This window comes from Mandrillus leucophaeus, unplaced genomic scaffold (genome assembly GCF_000951045.1).
Source record: "Mandrillus leucophaeus isolate KB7577 unplaced genomic scaffold, Mleu.le_1.0 Scaffold429, whole genome shotgun sequence".
NCBI lineage: Eukaryota > Metazoa > Chordata > Mammalia > Primates > Cercopithecidae > Mandrillus > Mandrillus leucophaeus.
This window is the reverse complement of record NW_012104576.1, coordinates 876,043-893,141: the sequence shown is the minus strand read 5'-3', so window position 1 is coordinate 893,141 and position 17,099 is coordinate 876,043. Positions and strand designations below refer to the sequence as shown.

Here is a 17,099-nt window from a genome sequence, read left to right as displayed (position 1 = left end):
GGGGAATGTTGAGTTTTCTATTTTTATATAGAACCAGCCAAAATAATTTTTGGAATTCAAATAGCTACAGTGGTAAATAATATCCCAGGAGATATTTCACTACTAGTCAGCAGTGAGGGAAAGGTTGTGAGGAGAATATAAGTTGTGGTTTATTTATTTTTATTGATTCCTCCAGTCAAAATTTTTTCAACGAAGCTGCAGTTTCCACTCTCAAAAAGAACACTGCCAATACTACAGGCAGAACCGAAAGGAGGACATATAGAAGAAGGCTTGCCCTATTAAAACACAAGTGCCAAACCTACTTCACTTCATAGTTCAGTCTGTTTCTTGCATTCACTTGCTCTATTACAAAATCCATGAGTTTAAATAAAACATACTTGCAAAAAGTTGTTATTGAAATACAAAGTCAAAGTATAATAATTTTCTTAAATTATGAGCCTCATTGATTTTTTTAATGGACCATTCACTTGTTCCTTGACCCTGAAAGATTTTTATTTTAGGCCTCCTGTACATTGTAAATTCATTATGATCAACCTAGTTCCCAGAAGTATTGCATCATTAGAGGTACAGAGATGGAAATTAAAAGCAAAACTGAGAAGTGAACTGTGCCTTAGGCAAATTAATAATACAAGTGAAACCATTATGTAAAAATCATTGTTTGGCTGGAAATATTTGACTAAGCATCATAAAAGTATTTTGGAAAACATTGATAGAATTCTGCATGGAAACATAGCAGTCACCTTAAACTGCAAAGAATATTTAGAAGATGAAAAATAGTACAGGATTAATGAAGCTATCTATCCCCTGTGGCAGGTATCAAGATATAGGGGGAGGTATAATGTTTCTGTCACTGAGATTACTCTCTAAGTAAATTACATATCTGCCTGTGGATGAATCTGAGTTCATACATTTACCTGGTATAGTCTCCTCCTTTAGGGGAGAAGAAACTCTTTTAGGGTAGAAGTTTATAATTCTGAGTCACTAAATGCTATGGCACGCACACTAAGGAACACTATGCACCCAAACCCCAAAATAGTGAGTTCACTAATAAGTTTGGGAATCCCAAAATTGATGAAAAAATAGAGTCCTATAAACCAAGGTGAAATGATTTTTTAAAAATAAAAATTGAGGAAGAACCAGCACACTTGCTTCATAAATTTAAAATCTGTATTTTTCCCTCATACATTTTCTACCCTGAAAAGCTATGGAGACTCAGAGTAACCACCCTACTCAAAAAAACCCTTAGAGGTATTAGAACGATGAATGAAAAAATACACAAATACTAATCTCTTTTAAATAAAACTGTTGTAGGATACCATTTTCAGTTCTTTCATTCATTAAGTGTTAGAGTAAAAGCATCCTAGCTTTAGAATTATGGTGGGAATACTGAACTTAATCTTAAAGATGCTGGGCTACAGTCCTAGCTATGGACAGTACTTAGCTTTATAACCTTCATGAAGGTACCAGAAACTCACTGAAATCCCAGATTACTCGAAGTACAACAGGCATAGTACCTCTCACTCTGGCTGCTTAGAAAATGAAATGTGATGACAGAGAGAAGCTCACTATGAGCCTGTAAACTCTAATAACAAAAGTGTGAGATGGCTTTCTCACCCCCTGGAATTATAATGAGAAAAATTCTAATCACTTAGAAAAATGGTTTTCGAGTGCCTGCTTAGAGTAACTCTTTTCATTCGTTTCACTGGTCTTTAAGTTCTCAACATGGAAATGATTCGACAATAGGTAACAATCTATCTGGAAGACATGGAAAACTTAAGTGGAAAATGTCACAAAATGTGAAGATGGTGAAATAGAAGGAGAATCAAGAAGTAAGTGTCAGGTTTGAAAGAAAAACAACATAAAGAATACCAGCCTCCTGAATTCTTATTATACTTAAAGTGTGATATAAAAATTCAAAGAGTTTTATTTCCAGAAGAGTATTTCTTTAAAATTGTTATAGTATAGTAAATATCCACATATCAGTGAGGCAGGATTTTAAGTACTTTTTGTGTTATTTTTTAAAAAATCATAAATTCAGTATTAATGTTTATTTATTCATCTAATATGCTGTTCTATTTCCTATGCAAAAGATCTTAACTAAAGCAATTAAAATCCACTTTGATGTCACAAATACATATAAGTTTTTTTTTTTTAATCTCTCTTTACAGTATATTCACTCACAACCATCAATATTTGGGTTGATACAGGAAATATAAAGAGTAATTAAATGCAAAATCTTTACATTAAAAAAGAAGAAAGTAAAAAGAAAAAAAAAAAAGAACCTCTTTCTAAGGAGGTTTAATCAAGTAACTGAAGTCTACCTCTCCTGTTCCTGCTTCATTCGCATCCTCTCCTCTTCTGACGTAAAGGATTCCTGTATTTTTATTTTACCCGTTTTCTCAATCTTGTCATCTTTTCGATGTTTGCCAAACCTGTTAATAACAAAAAATTCTAACTTGTCAATATATACAAAATGAGCTTTCTTTTGTTTGTGGTGATGACAGGTACCCAATGAAATGAATGTTCGCTTCTTCAAAACAGGGAGCAGGTGTCTTCTGTAGTCAGTAGTTTGGGTCAGGACTAGTATTTTGAATCAGATAACTTTATTCATTTTTAATTAGAACTTCCCAGAGAAAACTCTCAAGGAAACTGATCTCAACAGCAGTTTTTCTTTTAGCAAAACAAAAACAAACAACAACAAGAGTTGTGGTTTATCCTTATTAAATGATTAATTTATCTGTAGGACTAAGTGCTGAATACTTCAGATGCTAGAGGAAGAAAGATCCGCATTGGAGTGGGTTTTTCTTAGGACTAAAAAATGATAATCCACAATCATCTAGTTAATAATCTCTCCATAAACAACTAATCTTTATTTTCACAGCCAGGCTTATTGGAAACATTCATCATAGTTTAAAAACTGACAAAGAAGGCCATGTTTGCAAGGTTTAAAGTACAATGGATAATTTACACTGCACTTTAATTAAATTGAAAGGTTTAAGGTATTCTAATCAAATACTCTCCTAAATGTGATAAAAAGCAATCACTGAATGTGGCATCTATGACTTAGAAATCCACATCTGATCAAAAACAAACACATGGAACAAACCTATGATTCAAAAACAGTTCACACAAACTTCTGCAGATGGGTGCTGAGCTCTTTAAGAAAACACTAACATTATTCTCTTCCGGCATCCAAAATATCTCAGTTTGATATTCAAACTTGGTATCAATTTCTCTCCCTGCTCTGTTATTTTTCTCTGTAAAAGACCATATTGCATGGAATGCATGCACTCTATATCCGTAAGCAATCTTCATCTGTAATGCACTGGTCACCAGATGTTTCAAAAGAGAAATATTTTATAGACAGTCACACGACTAAGCATTCAGAAATAATTAAAGTATATTGAGTATTTCTTTCTGAAGAATAACAGTAATCTGCCTTACTGTGACAATTTCATATCAAAAAAGAGGGTCAGGCCCAGTGGTTCACGCCTGTAATCCTAGCACTTTGGGAGGCTGAGGCGTTGGGAGGCTGAGGCAGAAGGACTGCTTGAGCTCAGGAGTTCAAGACCAGCCTGGGCAACAGAGCGAGACCTCGTCTCTACTAAATATCAAAACAATCAGCCAGCCAGTTGTGGTGGTGTGCACCTGTAACCCCAGCTACTCCAGAGGCTGAGGCAGAAGGATCGCTTGAGCCTGGGAGTTCGAAGCTGTGTGAACCATGATGGCGCCACTGGGTTCCAGCCTGGGAAAGAGGGAGACCCTGTTTCTAAAAAGAAAGAAAGAAACAGAGAAGAGGAAAGGGTCCCAAAGTTGACATAAAAGAGAAAAAATTATTTCTATTAATGGTTTGGTTGATAGCATAGTTTTTTTATTAACACAAATCTGATTTCAAATACTTGTCTACATATGAATTAAAGTGTATGTTGGCACACCTCATATGTTGATTAAAGTAACACTATGTTTGAAAGGGGTCTATAAATACAGAAAGGAAAGTATTCTTAAAATGTTAAAACAGAAGAAAGGTAAAACACCACCATCACTACTTTAAAAATTACACACATTACTATACAGCAATCAAAACTGGCTGTAAATTAACTTTATAAGGCAAATCTATCCTTAAAATTACATTTTTGATCACTGCGATTGCAAAAAAGAAAAAGAGAAAATTCTCCAGAACTGAAATCCAGAATCTGACCATGTTTCACAAGGTATAAAATACATGCTATGCATTTAAAACTAATAAATATAAAACATTAAAAATAAAAGACTTCACACTATTTTTGTCAAAATATCAATTATGCATAATGATGGGCTTTACAGAATGAATAAATGAAAGAAAATATATTAAAAACTGATACATCTCAGGAGAAGTCAACATTTAAAAGATCACACTCATTCATCAGACAAAAACGTACTGAGCATATACCATGCAGTCGGCTTATTTGAGACACCCAGGCTATAAACAGTAAACAGAGCACATTAGGTCATTTCAACTGCCATAGAGCTTCGATTGCTTATACTCAGGTAACGAATTCGCATATAACACATCAGAGTGCACAGTGTTAAGAGGGAAAGCAAAGCAAGTAAGGAGACCAGGAGTGATGGGGAGGGGGATGGCCTCTCTCCTAAGTCGACATGTGAGCAGAGATCTGAGCTAGAGGGACCCAGCCTCATTGGCATGAGTCAGCAAGGCAGAAGAGCAGGCAAGTGCCAAGGCCCTCAGACACAGGCAGGCTGAGTGTCTCTGAGGAATGGCAAGGGCAGTGATAGGGCTAGAATGGGAGAGAAAAAGAGATGGCAGCAGGAAATGAAGAAGAGCAGCATCAGGGGCCAGACCATGTGGGTTCTTGCCCACCACACAGGATTTTGGATTTTACTGGGATGACATGAAAAGCCACTGAAGGATATGGAACAGAGAAGCAGCATTGGTGACATTTTAATGACCCTGGATGCAGTGTGAAGAACTGCAGGTGAAAAGCTGAAACCAGGGAGAATGGTCAGGAGTCTATGGTGATGAACCAGCTGGTAGGAGGAGAGTGAGAGAAGTGCTTAGTTTCTGGACATATTTTGATAGCAGCACCAGTAAAATTTGCTGATGGGGAGGTCATGGACATTAGGGAAAGATAGTCACTGATGATTCCAGGGTTTTAGCCAAGCAACTGGAAGAAAGGAGTTACTGTCCAGCAAGATACACAGGGCCAGGGAAGGAAAAGGTTTGGAGGACTTGGGAGTGAAGATGTCATAATAACAAAAATACAAGGGACAGCATAGGGCTGGATGGATTAATCTGAGTGTCAGCAGACAGCATTTAAAGCCAGGGCATTCACTTCGTCCTGGAAGTTCTGCAACACTGAGGCATCTCAAAGTATAAAAATGTACAAATCCTAACTTCCAGAAAAGTGTAAGTTCAAATTTTAATACATTATTTTACTTATAATGAGGTATTCCTAAAGGTAAATCATTTTAACCATTCAGTGTTTCTGTTCATAAGTCTTTCAAATGATACAATGTTGCCATGCTGACTTACTGATTTTTAAGACACTGTGCTGGTTCAGATTCCTACATACCAAATGATAGAAATACAACTCTACACCATAATTGAGAAACACCATGCAGTGACACTGAGAACAAACTATTCTCTATCTGTACCAAAAGGTACAGTTTAGTCTTTAAGAAATAGTGTACATATGCTCCTTAAGTTAGTAATTGTGAGCAAAGACTTAGATTGGTTGATTTTGCATGTTTTAAAACAGATTAGATACTTTCAGCCAAAACGTAATGTTGAGTTAATTAGCTATGTTAAAATCTTTGTAGAAAATGGTATTGTTCCTACATTGTAAAGAAAGTTTCAGTTTGCCCACGTAGTCTTATACATATATGAACTCAGTCAATCAACCTTCACCATTTTTTTTTTTAGACAGAGTCTCATTCTGTCACCCGGGCTAGAGTACAGTGGCACAATCTCGGCTCACTGCAAGCTCTGCCTCCCGGGTTCACGCCATTCTCCTGCCTCAGCCTCCCGAGTAGCTGAGACTACAGGCGCCCATCACCACGCCCGGCTAATTTTTTGTATTTTTAGTAGAGACAGTGTTTCATTGTGTTAACCAGGATGGTCTCGATCTCCTGACCTCGTGATCTGCCAGCCTCAGACTCCCAAAGTGCTGGGATTACAGACATGAGCCACCGCGCCCAGCCCAACCTTCACCTTTTTCTCATAAGTATATATGACATTTTTTAAAGAGTAGAATCCTGATTCATACTTAAGGATTCCATATTTTCCCACTGTGTTTGGTACGAAAATATTAGGTTCCTAGACCACCCCCTAATCACTGGAATAACTATTTTATTATTTGTAAATGTATTACCAAACTGTTATAAAGCACTTTCCTTTTTTAAGAGTATAGATTTGGCCGGGTGCAGCGGCTCATGCCTCTAATCCCAGCACTTTGGGAGGTCGAGGTGGAGAGATCACTTAAGGTCAGGAGTTCAAGACCAGCCTGGGCAACATGATGAAACCCCGTCTCTACTAATAATATAAAAAGTAGCTGTGTGTGATGGTGCATGTCTGTAGTCTCAGCTACTCAAGGGACTGAGGTGTAAGAACTGCTTGAGCCTGGGAGGTGGAGGCTGCAGTGATCCATGATTGTGCCACTGTACTCCAGCCTGGGTGACAGAGTAAGACCCTGTCTCAAAAAATAATACAGATTCAAGATTAACGTATGAAAATTAAAGAAGCCATAGGTAAAATGTTAATAGGTCAGTATTGGACATTTCTTTTGGTAATTGCTATAGTTTATAAATCATGTGATTTATTTAAGGTATACTATAAAATCACGGCATATTACTTTATAATTGGGGCAAAAATGGATCACTCACAGCTGTAATTTTTTGACAAATGAAATAAACTGTAAATAAAAAATACACCAACCATTCTAAAATGTAAAAAAAGAGAAAAAAGCATCTATACCCATATTCACCCTAATAGCCAATATTATTGTACTTCTTAATTTATAGTTGCTTAATTCCTAAAAAGGGGAGGCAGTCATTGAAAAATTTCACCTATACGTATACTCGCAAAGACAGTTTCAGAGCTGAAATTGGCAATTAAACTATGAAGACAATCACTTAACAGTAAAATGCTCAAAAACCTGGAAGGTATCAATTATTTGCATGTTATCATCTTTTAAAAGCCATGGATGAATGTCAGATGAGTCACTTTCCAAGAAACAGCATAGCTGAAGAAATACTGTGGTAATGGTTTCTCCAGGACCAAACCCATTCTCAGCACAGAATCAGAGTTCTGCAATCTGCTCTGACTCACACAAATGTTCAAAGGGAAAACTTTACTACCCAGCAGGTGTCAGGCTGAAAGGTAAAGTGGCCACCTACACTGGTACCTCAGGAAGAATCTGCTAGTCATGTCTTAAGTCATATCAACATAGATGAATGACCGTCTTTTTTGGAGACAGTGTCTCACTCTGTCAGTCAGGCTAGAGTGCAGTGGTGCAATCCAATCTCAGCTCACTGCAACCTCCCGGGCTCATGGCTTCTTCCCACCTCAGCCTCCTGAGTAGCTGGGACTACAGGTGCATGGTACCTACCATGCTCAGCTTATTTTTGTATTTTTCTTGGTAGAGATGGGGTTTCCCATATTGCCCAGGCAGGTCTTTTTTTTTTTTTTTTTTTTTTGAGAACTTAGGCTTGCTCTGTTGCCCAGGCTAGACTGCAGTGGCGAGATCTCAGCTTCCTGCAACCTCCGCCTCCCAGGTTCAAGTGATTCTCCTGCCTCAGCCTCCCAAGAAGCTAGGACTACAGTCATGTGCCACCACACCTGGCTAATTTTTGCATTTTTAGTAGAGGTGGGGTTTCGTCATGTTGGCCAGACTGGTCTCAAACTCCTGGTCTCAAGTGATCCACCCACACCAGACTCCCAGAGTGCTGGGACTACAGGCGTGAGCTACTGCATCTGGCCAGAGCTTAATAATTAATAATAATAATAATAAAAGCAGAGGGATAAAAAGAAAATACCTTTAAAAAGTTGAGAGAAATGAAAAATTGCTTAGTTGCTTAGAGGCAGTGCTGCATTAGGAGTGAAGGTACACTTTCAAAAATGCCACACTCCACCAGAAACTCCTTCACAGAAAGATGCAGTGAGTGAACCCTGTCTTATTCAGAGCAGAATTGACTGTAACCCATGTTCAGTGTATGGTTTTCTTCATAAAGGACACAGCAATGTCTTCGTTCAGCTGAAGTAATCTCAAACTAATCTGCTAAATGGGTTTTACAATGACGCGTTACAAATGAGATCACTGCAATCTGCCAGATCGGCCATGTGTACCGTTACTGTCAACAATGATGGCCAAAACCGGAACTTGATGATGAATGGGGAAAGCAAAAAGCAAACAAAATGACAACAAAGGATGGCAACAAATTCTATTGTTTTTATAATGAAATAAATGTCATTGAAAAGTAACTACTGCTAAGAGTTTCCTTGCTATTAAAACCATCGTTTGGGTTTTCAGCAAAGTCACATAATTCTCTCTGCAGTATAAATACTACTGAAATATTTTACTATTTAAATAGTAATATTTCTGCTGCTACCAAAATTAGAGGTCTTTAGAAAAAAATTACATGGAGTAACAATGCATAGCATCCTGCGATAAATAAAAATACAATTAATTTTGTAATGAACGTGTTTTTCCTAATACCATACTTTGAAACATGATACAATGTTTTAAAAAAAGTCTTAAAAATCTGCTGCCATATTTAAAAATAGATGAACAGAATATCCGGAACCAATTATCTTGTAAGGTTTAGGAATAGTCTTTAAAATAAGTCTTTCTTCAAAACACCCCACTGAAATGTCACTTAGAAAGCTGGTATTTCTCACTGCTAATTACCCAGGTCTTCATGTCTAAGAAGTCTTTGCTACACCGCATGTCTATTTACCCAAAGAAATTTGTAGGTTATGTGATACTGCTTGGCTGGGGAAGATAATTTAAAATGAATCAAATACGAATTCAGTCTCAGCTACCAGAAGTCACATATCCTCTGCAAATGCCCAACTCCTGTCCTGGAATGGTCAATATAGTCACTAGTTCAATATTCTGCCTTGTGTCTGCCCGTCATTTCTACATATTTGCACTATCACATGATCCATTCTGTCCTTTTCTTCAGGAATTCATTTTCTCTTTCTGGAACCTTCCTGTTATTTTTGAAGACCATCTGTTTGTACAGCCATTGTATAACCTGTCTTCGACCACGGCCAGCTGTGGTAATGCTGTCATTTGTCCTAAGGATCCTTGAGAGATACCAGCCGCCCACTGAGCTGGCCTCAAGATCCTGTACAGCAAAAGCACACTCCCTGTCCTGTGTCATTCCTGTGTCTCAATCCAGTTCTCTGCATAGTCCAGAGCTCATTATTCACTCAAGTCAAAACAAACCCATGAACTTTCTATCATTCTTCTATTCCTCTGAGTCATACATCACCGGAATGGTTTTTGATCCAGGTTTCTCTGGAAAACCTTTTAATTGATTCTTGTACTTTATCCACATTCTCGGTGCAGAACTAACTTCCCTCAACCAATTACCCTGGTCTCTAACACAATAACAAACTTATTTTTGCTTAAAGTCTCAATAGGTAATTACTCTAGATTTTATCCAAAGGGAAAAAAAACTAGCCATATATCTTTGCAGATTGTCCTACTGCACTCTTGTCCATATGCACTGAGATGTATGTCCACATGTTTCTGAAAATCAAAGAAGATTAAAAAGCCCACTGCAAGCTAGGACAAGGGTTCAGTTCAGCTTGTAGCTAGTTTAAAAGGTCTTAATTGGTCTTAACTTGGATACACCTAAGAGAAAATGAAATTCCAAGACCTATGAAGTTCATTTTGTGTAATTCCTAAGTGAGACATAATTTTGCACTTGTTGAATGTTCTTTTGATTATTTAATTACACTTAGCTAGAACTAATTGAATTCTTTTATGTGCTTTTATCTCATTGATTCCTGCAACCAGCATGCAAGACAGGTGTTATCATCCTCATGCTTAGGGGAAACCTCAGTAAGCACAGGGGCTTGAAGGATTTGTTAGGTCATATAGTGAGTGAGTAGCAAAGCCAGAATTCATACCAGAGACACTTCTTACCACACCCAGACACCTCCTCAGCTTTAGGAAGCAAAGACAGTGACTGTGTGCTCTCACACTGAAAGCAGCTGGTTAATAAATCTATGTTTAAATAAATGAGATAGGACTGGGTGCAGTCGTTCACATCTGTAATCCCAACACTTTGCGAGGCCAAGGCAGGAGGATCACTTGAAGCCAGGGATTCGAGACCAGCTTGGGCAACAGAGCTAGGCTACTCTCTCCACAATCAATCAATGAGTAAATCTTGCATTGCCAGTGGAAATTAGGTCCAAAGGACATTGTTCCTGAATAGAACTTATCTCTGAAGGCCAGGGATTTGAAGGCAAGGTCAGGAACTGCTCGTAACCATTGCATAGGATCAGAAAAACTGCCCACATAACCATTCACAGGATGCTGCCAACCTTTCTAAATGCAGTGACACTCCAAATGTCAAAATCATCTGTGCTGGCATATGCAAATACTGTCAGGCAACAGCAGAAGCACGTCAAACTGCCCAAACCCATTCAGAGGGTAAAATAACAAGGAATTCACTGCATGCAGTTATCATTTGTAATTACATGCTCATGGATTCTGGCCACATTTTTTGTACCTCAGCCTCCATTTTACAAATGGGAAAAAGAAAAAGAAAATAAGTCACTTCTAATATGTCCTTCCTGTACAGGATCTTACATATTTTAGTGTCATTTTAAGAAATCACTACCATGAAAGACTACTGATTTGCTCAGCAGTAGATTGTGGCAATGCTGGATGAATCAGGGAAGAGGAGGTTGATTATGAAAAGCAGAAAGCTCCTATTTAGGCAAAAAAGCATCTTGGTAATCAACAATGATGAGAGAGGAGCCTTAGAAAGGGTACATGACAAGTTGATAGCGCTTTTGTAAGACGGGATGCAGTTTTAAGTTGGTGGAGTTTGGCAGAGGTTCTCTTTAAAACGAAATTCACAAACTTGAAAATAATTATTTGATTGTGTACTTTTCATCAGTGCCAGTCTGATTAGATTCAATAAAATAAACTTAGATTGCTTGGCATCTTGGGAAAAAGAGGTAACTTTATTATTATTATTTTCAAAGAAAAAGTAGCTTCTACTTAACCAAGCTAGAACAACCTTTAAATGTGCAATGCAACCTTAATGAATAATATATCCCTTTCAGGACTCCCATTAAATGTCCTTATAAGTGCACTCCTACTCCAGCATAGCCTGTGTTAGCTAATCAAGGATGCACTGATAGGCCTCGTAACCTGACACTTCAGAAATCCTGGAAGGATATGGAACAAGGAAATATTAAAGCAATAGTTGAGGAATTGGAAATGGGGGGGGGACAAAGGGAACCCAGCACAAAATCAATTTTGACTTTACAAGAATCACCACAAACTCCACAGATCTAAAAATCAAACAAATAAACAAAAAACTGTGGGACTCAAACATAAAGATTTATTGCTTCAAAACACAAGATAAATACACAAATCACTGAAATAATATATATAGTCTATACTTAAAGCCATTAGTAAAATGAAAGAAGATGAGTGAAAGCATATCTTAATTAAGATGCTGAAGCTTTTTGGACATCGACTAGCTCATAGACAAAAAAGACATAATTTCTGTGGCAAAACATTCCCTCTTTGCAAAAGATGTACCTTTGCTTGATGCACTTTATTTTTTTCAAATTATACCCACCCAGGTAATCAAACCACACTAACCCCATAACCCCAAATACCCAAATGCAAATAATAATCAAATTATATTTCTGTTTCCCCCCAACTAAATTGACTTTATTATAAAATATATACAAACATACATACATATATACTTCAAATATAGTAAAAGCACAGAATTCTGATTTTTCTAAATGCTTAATTTGGCATTGAATTCAGTCATGTCTACTTAAAATGATTTTGAGAGTGCCTTTCACACAACTACTTCTGTGGATCCTTTCTTTTATGACTATACTCCTAATTCTTGCACTGTTCATTTTAATGCATTATTGTTTCATAATACAATACTACAAATTGCAAATTACATTGGGCGCAAGGAGTGATTATGAAAAATACTATCACTGCTGCCTTTGCTCGAATAACTCTGATAATAATGAGAGATTGATTGAGCTTTAAGCAGCCCAAGTGATGAGAAGGGTCAATTTGAACATTTCTATTAAGCTTCTTTTGTTAAACCCAACACTTTGCCAGGTCAGAGGCAAATAATCATACCCTACATCTGGTTACCATGGTTTTCCTTTTCCTAAAGCAAGGGAACAATTTAGTAAGTGGTGCTGCCCTGAAGGCAGTCCCCATAAGAAATGCTAATGAGACCTAAGTCACAAAAACACATACATTTAAAAGGCACTTGAAGGAAGAAAAAGGAAAAGGTGGAATGATATTTCACTACACACCTTTCTCTAGGATGACAAAGAGCAGGAGGTAGTCAGTAACAAAGATAATAATTCAGGTTGCCATCTGCCTAGCTAATCAAATGGCTATCCAGGTTGTAAATGCTTATGAGGTAGTACAAACACACGCACAAGGTAAGGATATCTTCTTTGAGTTATAAACATCCACCCTCAATTAAATATGCATTGTGATTCAAATTCTATGTTTCAACTACTGATAGGAAGTGATACATGTACATACGTTACAGCAACGGAAACACCCTCCAATATTTTCTTACCCTTGTATGTTCACAGAGCAGACTAAAGTCACAAAGACAGATAAATAATGTGATCATTAAAGGTTTGGGATTGGTGGTGGGGGAGCCCCAGGCTCTTTGCATAGCTTCTGGAAACTTTGAAAGATTAAAGCTTCCCTAAAGATCTCATTATCTGTAAAGTCAAGGTGTCTGTCAGCACTTTTTTCTGTAGATTATAGGAAACAATTTCCTTTGATTCACATTTCTTAGCGAATGCTCTCTACAGAGTAAATTAAGAGGTGCAGATTTTCTTTTTTTATAATCTTTAAGTTAATTCGCATATTCAGAGTCTACATTAGGGAGCTGACATGTTTATAAGGCCCCAAAAAGGGCTCTGTGGACAAACTGCTAAGAATTGGAGACTACACCTAACTCTTAGCACAGGAAGGAAAAGATTCCCACAGACGGAGCAGGTTCAAGTCAAGAGGCAAACACCCACCATCTACCTGTGTCACAATGCCCTTTTGAAGAACAAGGGACTAGAGGTCACATATTTGCTTAAAGTCACCATCTGTGCAGCATGCCTGTATCCTGGAAAGTTTAACACACAGAGAAAGTTGGGCGTTGTAGACCACGCCTATAATACCAGCACTTTGGGAGACAGGGGCAGGAGGATCCCTTAGGACAGGAGTTCAAGACCAGCATGGGCAACATAGTGACATCCCACCTCCAAAATCTCAAAAATTTAAAAACACATACAGAAAATGGTGAGACACCAAAAAATGTCAATGGCTCTCTTCCAGAAAAGATCCTTCACTCTTTGTGCTGTGGTTTCTCTCTACCAGGATATACAGCACTAATTATTTACAACTCAACTGTGGTTAAGAAACCAGCTGGAACTAGGATCTGGTATCCTGGGGTGGTTTCAGGGATGGAGCGGCAAGGGGTCAGAATATGGAGATGTGTTGTCTCATCTCCAATCTGAATGCTGCTCATGTGAAAGGAACATGAAATTCAACAAATGTCAAACCACCACATTCTTCCTTATTTGACCAAATAGTTCAACAAGCGTCCAAATATACAACTTGTTGATTTGTGCACTGGCCTGGAATTCCTCTCATCCCATTTCCATCTCCTCAGAACTGTCACGTCTGCACTGCCTGCTGTGTGGTCTCAGTCCCTAGACGGGCTCGCTGGCCATCACAAGCAAGGGTGAAGTTCTGGGGGAAGTAGATCCTGTTTATCCAAGACGGCATCCTGGAACTGAACGCAATGCTTCATCATTGCCTTCAGTCTCATTATCTGAGGCTCCTCCAGTCAGAGCTGCTTTTGCAGGATATCATTATGTTGCTTTTCCCTGGCTGCAGGTGGAAACTATCTTGTCTAAACTAGTGTGTATACTCACGACGTATTAGCAAAACTCACTTCACAGGGGACAGTATATACACAAATCTCAGAGGGTAGAAATAACCTAGATATCTTTTTTTAGCAAAGGAGTTCAGAGACTCTATTGAGGAAATAATTCAGGCATAATTAAGCTAAGGGCAGAAAACCCTGTGAAAAGGAACTTAGCGAACAACATGAGCGGACAGATGTACCCCACCTTAAAATTTCAAAAGCCTTCCATACCCGTTCTTTCATTTAGTTCTTAAAATTAAATGTGAAGAACGTGGAAAGAAGGAAAACTGAGGCTGACATGTTTAAATGCCAGAGGCGGTGGGGCAGGACGGGGCTGAGCTAGCTGGGTTGGGCAGGAAAGGCCAGAAAGTCTAAATCCCAAATTCTCTCTACTACAGTATACTCATCTCTCTCTGATTTACCTCCACTGCTTTCAATGACTAGGTTCTTCATTTAGTTTCACACATTAAGAGTTCATGAAGTAAACTCTATTATATTTTAAAATAAGTTATTGACTACCCAACTATTAGCCTTTGCACAAAGAACATATTGGACTAGAGACAGGGTCTTGCTCTGTCGCCCAGGCTGGAGTGCACTGGTGCAATCATAGCTCACTGCAGCATCAAACTCCTGGGCTCAAGAATTCTGCCGCCTCAGCCTCCCAAGTAGCTGGGACTATAAGCACATACCACCACACCCAGTGAATTTTAAAATTTTTTGTTGAGACAAGGTCTTGCTATGTTGCCCAGGCTGGTCTCAAACTCCTGGGCTCAAGCAATCCCTGTCTCGGCCTCCCAAAGTGCTTGGATTACAAGCATGAGCCCTCATACCTGACCAATTCATTATTATTACACTAAAATTATATTAAAATAAACTTTATAAAGATCACTATGTAAGAATCTTTAACTAGACTGTAAAATACTTGGATATCGGAAACGTAACTTGGACTCTTAAACGTCTACCAAAATGCATGATGTGGTATTTCTCAATACAGAGTAACAACCAGTACATGCTAATGGTGGATGGGCTTGAAAGTATCAGACATAAAAGTATTAAAGCATTCCATCTAAGTCCCAGAAGACAAGATCTAACATGCTAGAAAAAGAATACTTTGGGGGATATTTTCAAAGTAATCACAGAAGAGCTAGGCACCAAGGCATGTTCCTGTAATCCCAGCTACTTGGGAGGCTGAGGTCAAATGAGTTTGAGAACAGCCTGGGCAACAGAGCAAAACCATCTCTTAAAATCAAACAAACCAACTGACCAACAAACAAGACCTACAAGACTAAAAAGACACCGAGGTCAGTACAAGCAACATTAAAACAGCGTGCTAAACAGCCTCACTCAGCCTGGGCACTGTGGCTCATAACTGGAATTCCAGCACTTAGGGAAGCCAAGGTGAGAGGATTGCTTGAGCACAGAAGTTTAAGACCAGCCTGACAACACAGTGAGACCCCCCATCTCTAGAAAAAATACAAAAATTAGCTGGGTATGGTGGCGCACGACTGTCATCCTAGTTACTTAGGAGGCTTAGGTGGGAAGATTGCTTGAGCCCAAGAGTTTGAGGCTGTGGTGAGTTATGATCGCGCCACTGCACTTCAGTCTCAGTGACAAAGCAAGACCCTGTCTCTAAAAAAATAAATAATAAATAAGAGCTTAATTCCCAAATCAGAAAGACATGGGGTATTTGATGTGTGGTAACTGGCACTATTAAATTATAATAAAAATACTGTATAAAAAATAGCGAAGATACAATGCAATCATTTTTTAAAACACATAGCATATGCTGCCAGAAATCATCACTGAATATGTAATAGACACTATTTCCTAACAAGAGTATCTAAACATTCATCTCCTCCTCTATTTCCAGGTAGCCACTCTAGTATACCTCAGTTTGGAAGCCCATGACCATTTCAGTGGTAGCATTTTCCATCACTTGTGGCCTATTGTGTGTCTTTTTGATTAAATGAAAATGATCTGACCAGTGGTGGTTAGTCTTGGCCACCACAATAAAGTAAGGGTGGACAGCAGCCCAGAGTTACAAAGCAGCTGCACTTTCAGAGTCCCAAGGCCACCTGGCTTCAGAGCAGTGAGCTGGAGAGGCAGGTGCTATGAGCTGCTCACCCAATATCCATTCTCTTCTTTCTCCTTACTACTAAAACCCTGATGTGGCTGGGAGAGGAAATGTACCTATTTGGGATCAAACCACATTCCCCAGCTTCCCTTGAAAACAGGAGCTGAAGATAAAAGACAGCAGTTAAGAGCATGGCCTCTGGAGCCAGAATCCTGGGTTCAAATTCCAGCTCTGCCTCTTCCTAGCGCTATGCTGTGAACTGGCTGTGAGGGGCAACTCATTTAACCTCTTTAAACCTCAATTTCCTCTTTGGTAAAATGCAACCATCCTCACAGATGTACTGCGAAGATGAAATGAATTATTCAGCCTGGTGTGTTGGCACATAAAAACACTAAATAAATATGAGCTATTTTATGATCATTGCTATCCTTAATTTCTGGTGCATAGAAACTGAGTGGCACTTCTGGAAAAGCTCCTGAGAAAGAAGCTGACTTAGCTAGAGTTGTAACCCTGAGGTGACAGTGAGGATAGAAATGCATGTTAAGACACTCGTGTTCACAGCAGCCTTATTACAACAGCTAGTGTGCACCGAGGGATGAGTGGATAAACAAAATGACATATGTACATACAGTAAAATACTCAGCTTCAAAAGGAAGGAAATCCTGACACACACTACAACACGGATAAACCTTGAGGACATTATACTAAGTGAAGTCAATCAACGGCAAGGAGATAAATACTGATTCAGCTCATATGAGGTAGCTCGAGTAGTCAAACTCATAGAGACAGAGTGAAGTGGTGGTTTTCAGGGGCGGGGGAGAGGGAATTGGGGAGATGGTGGCTGATGGGTACAGAG

General features: G+C 38.6%; 1 protein-coding gene across 1 annotated transcript in view; it reads right to left on the bottom strand.

The window, feature by feature from the left end:
• Positions 1 to 17,099, bottom strand: part of LOC105548996 (partitioning defective 3 homolog) — a gene marked incomplete at its 3' end in the record, with an annotated part of 241,819 nt that overhangs the window by 165,359 nt on the left and 59,361 nt on the right. Inside the window, exon 8 of the mRNA XM_011993300.1 lies at positions 2,322 to 2,432. Within this exon, the coding sequence (XP_011848690.1) occupies positions 2,322 to 2,432 (111 nt within the window). The remainder of the gene's footprint in view (positions 1 to 2,321; positions 2,433 to 17,099) is intronic.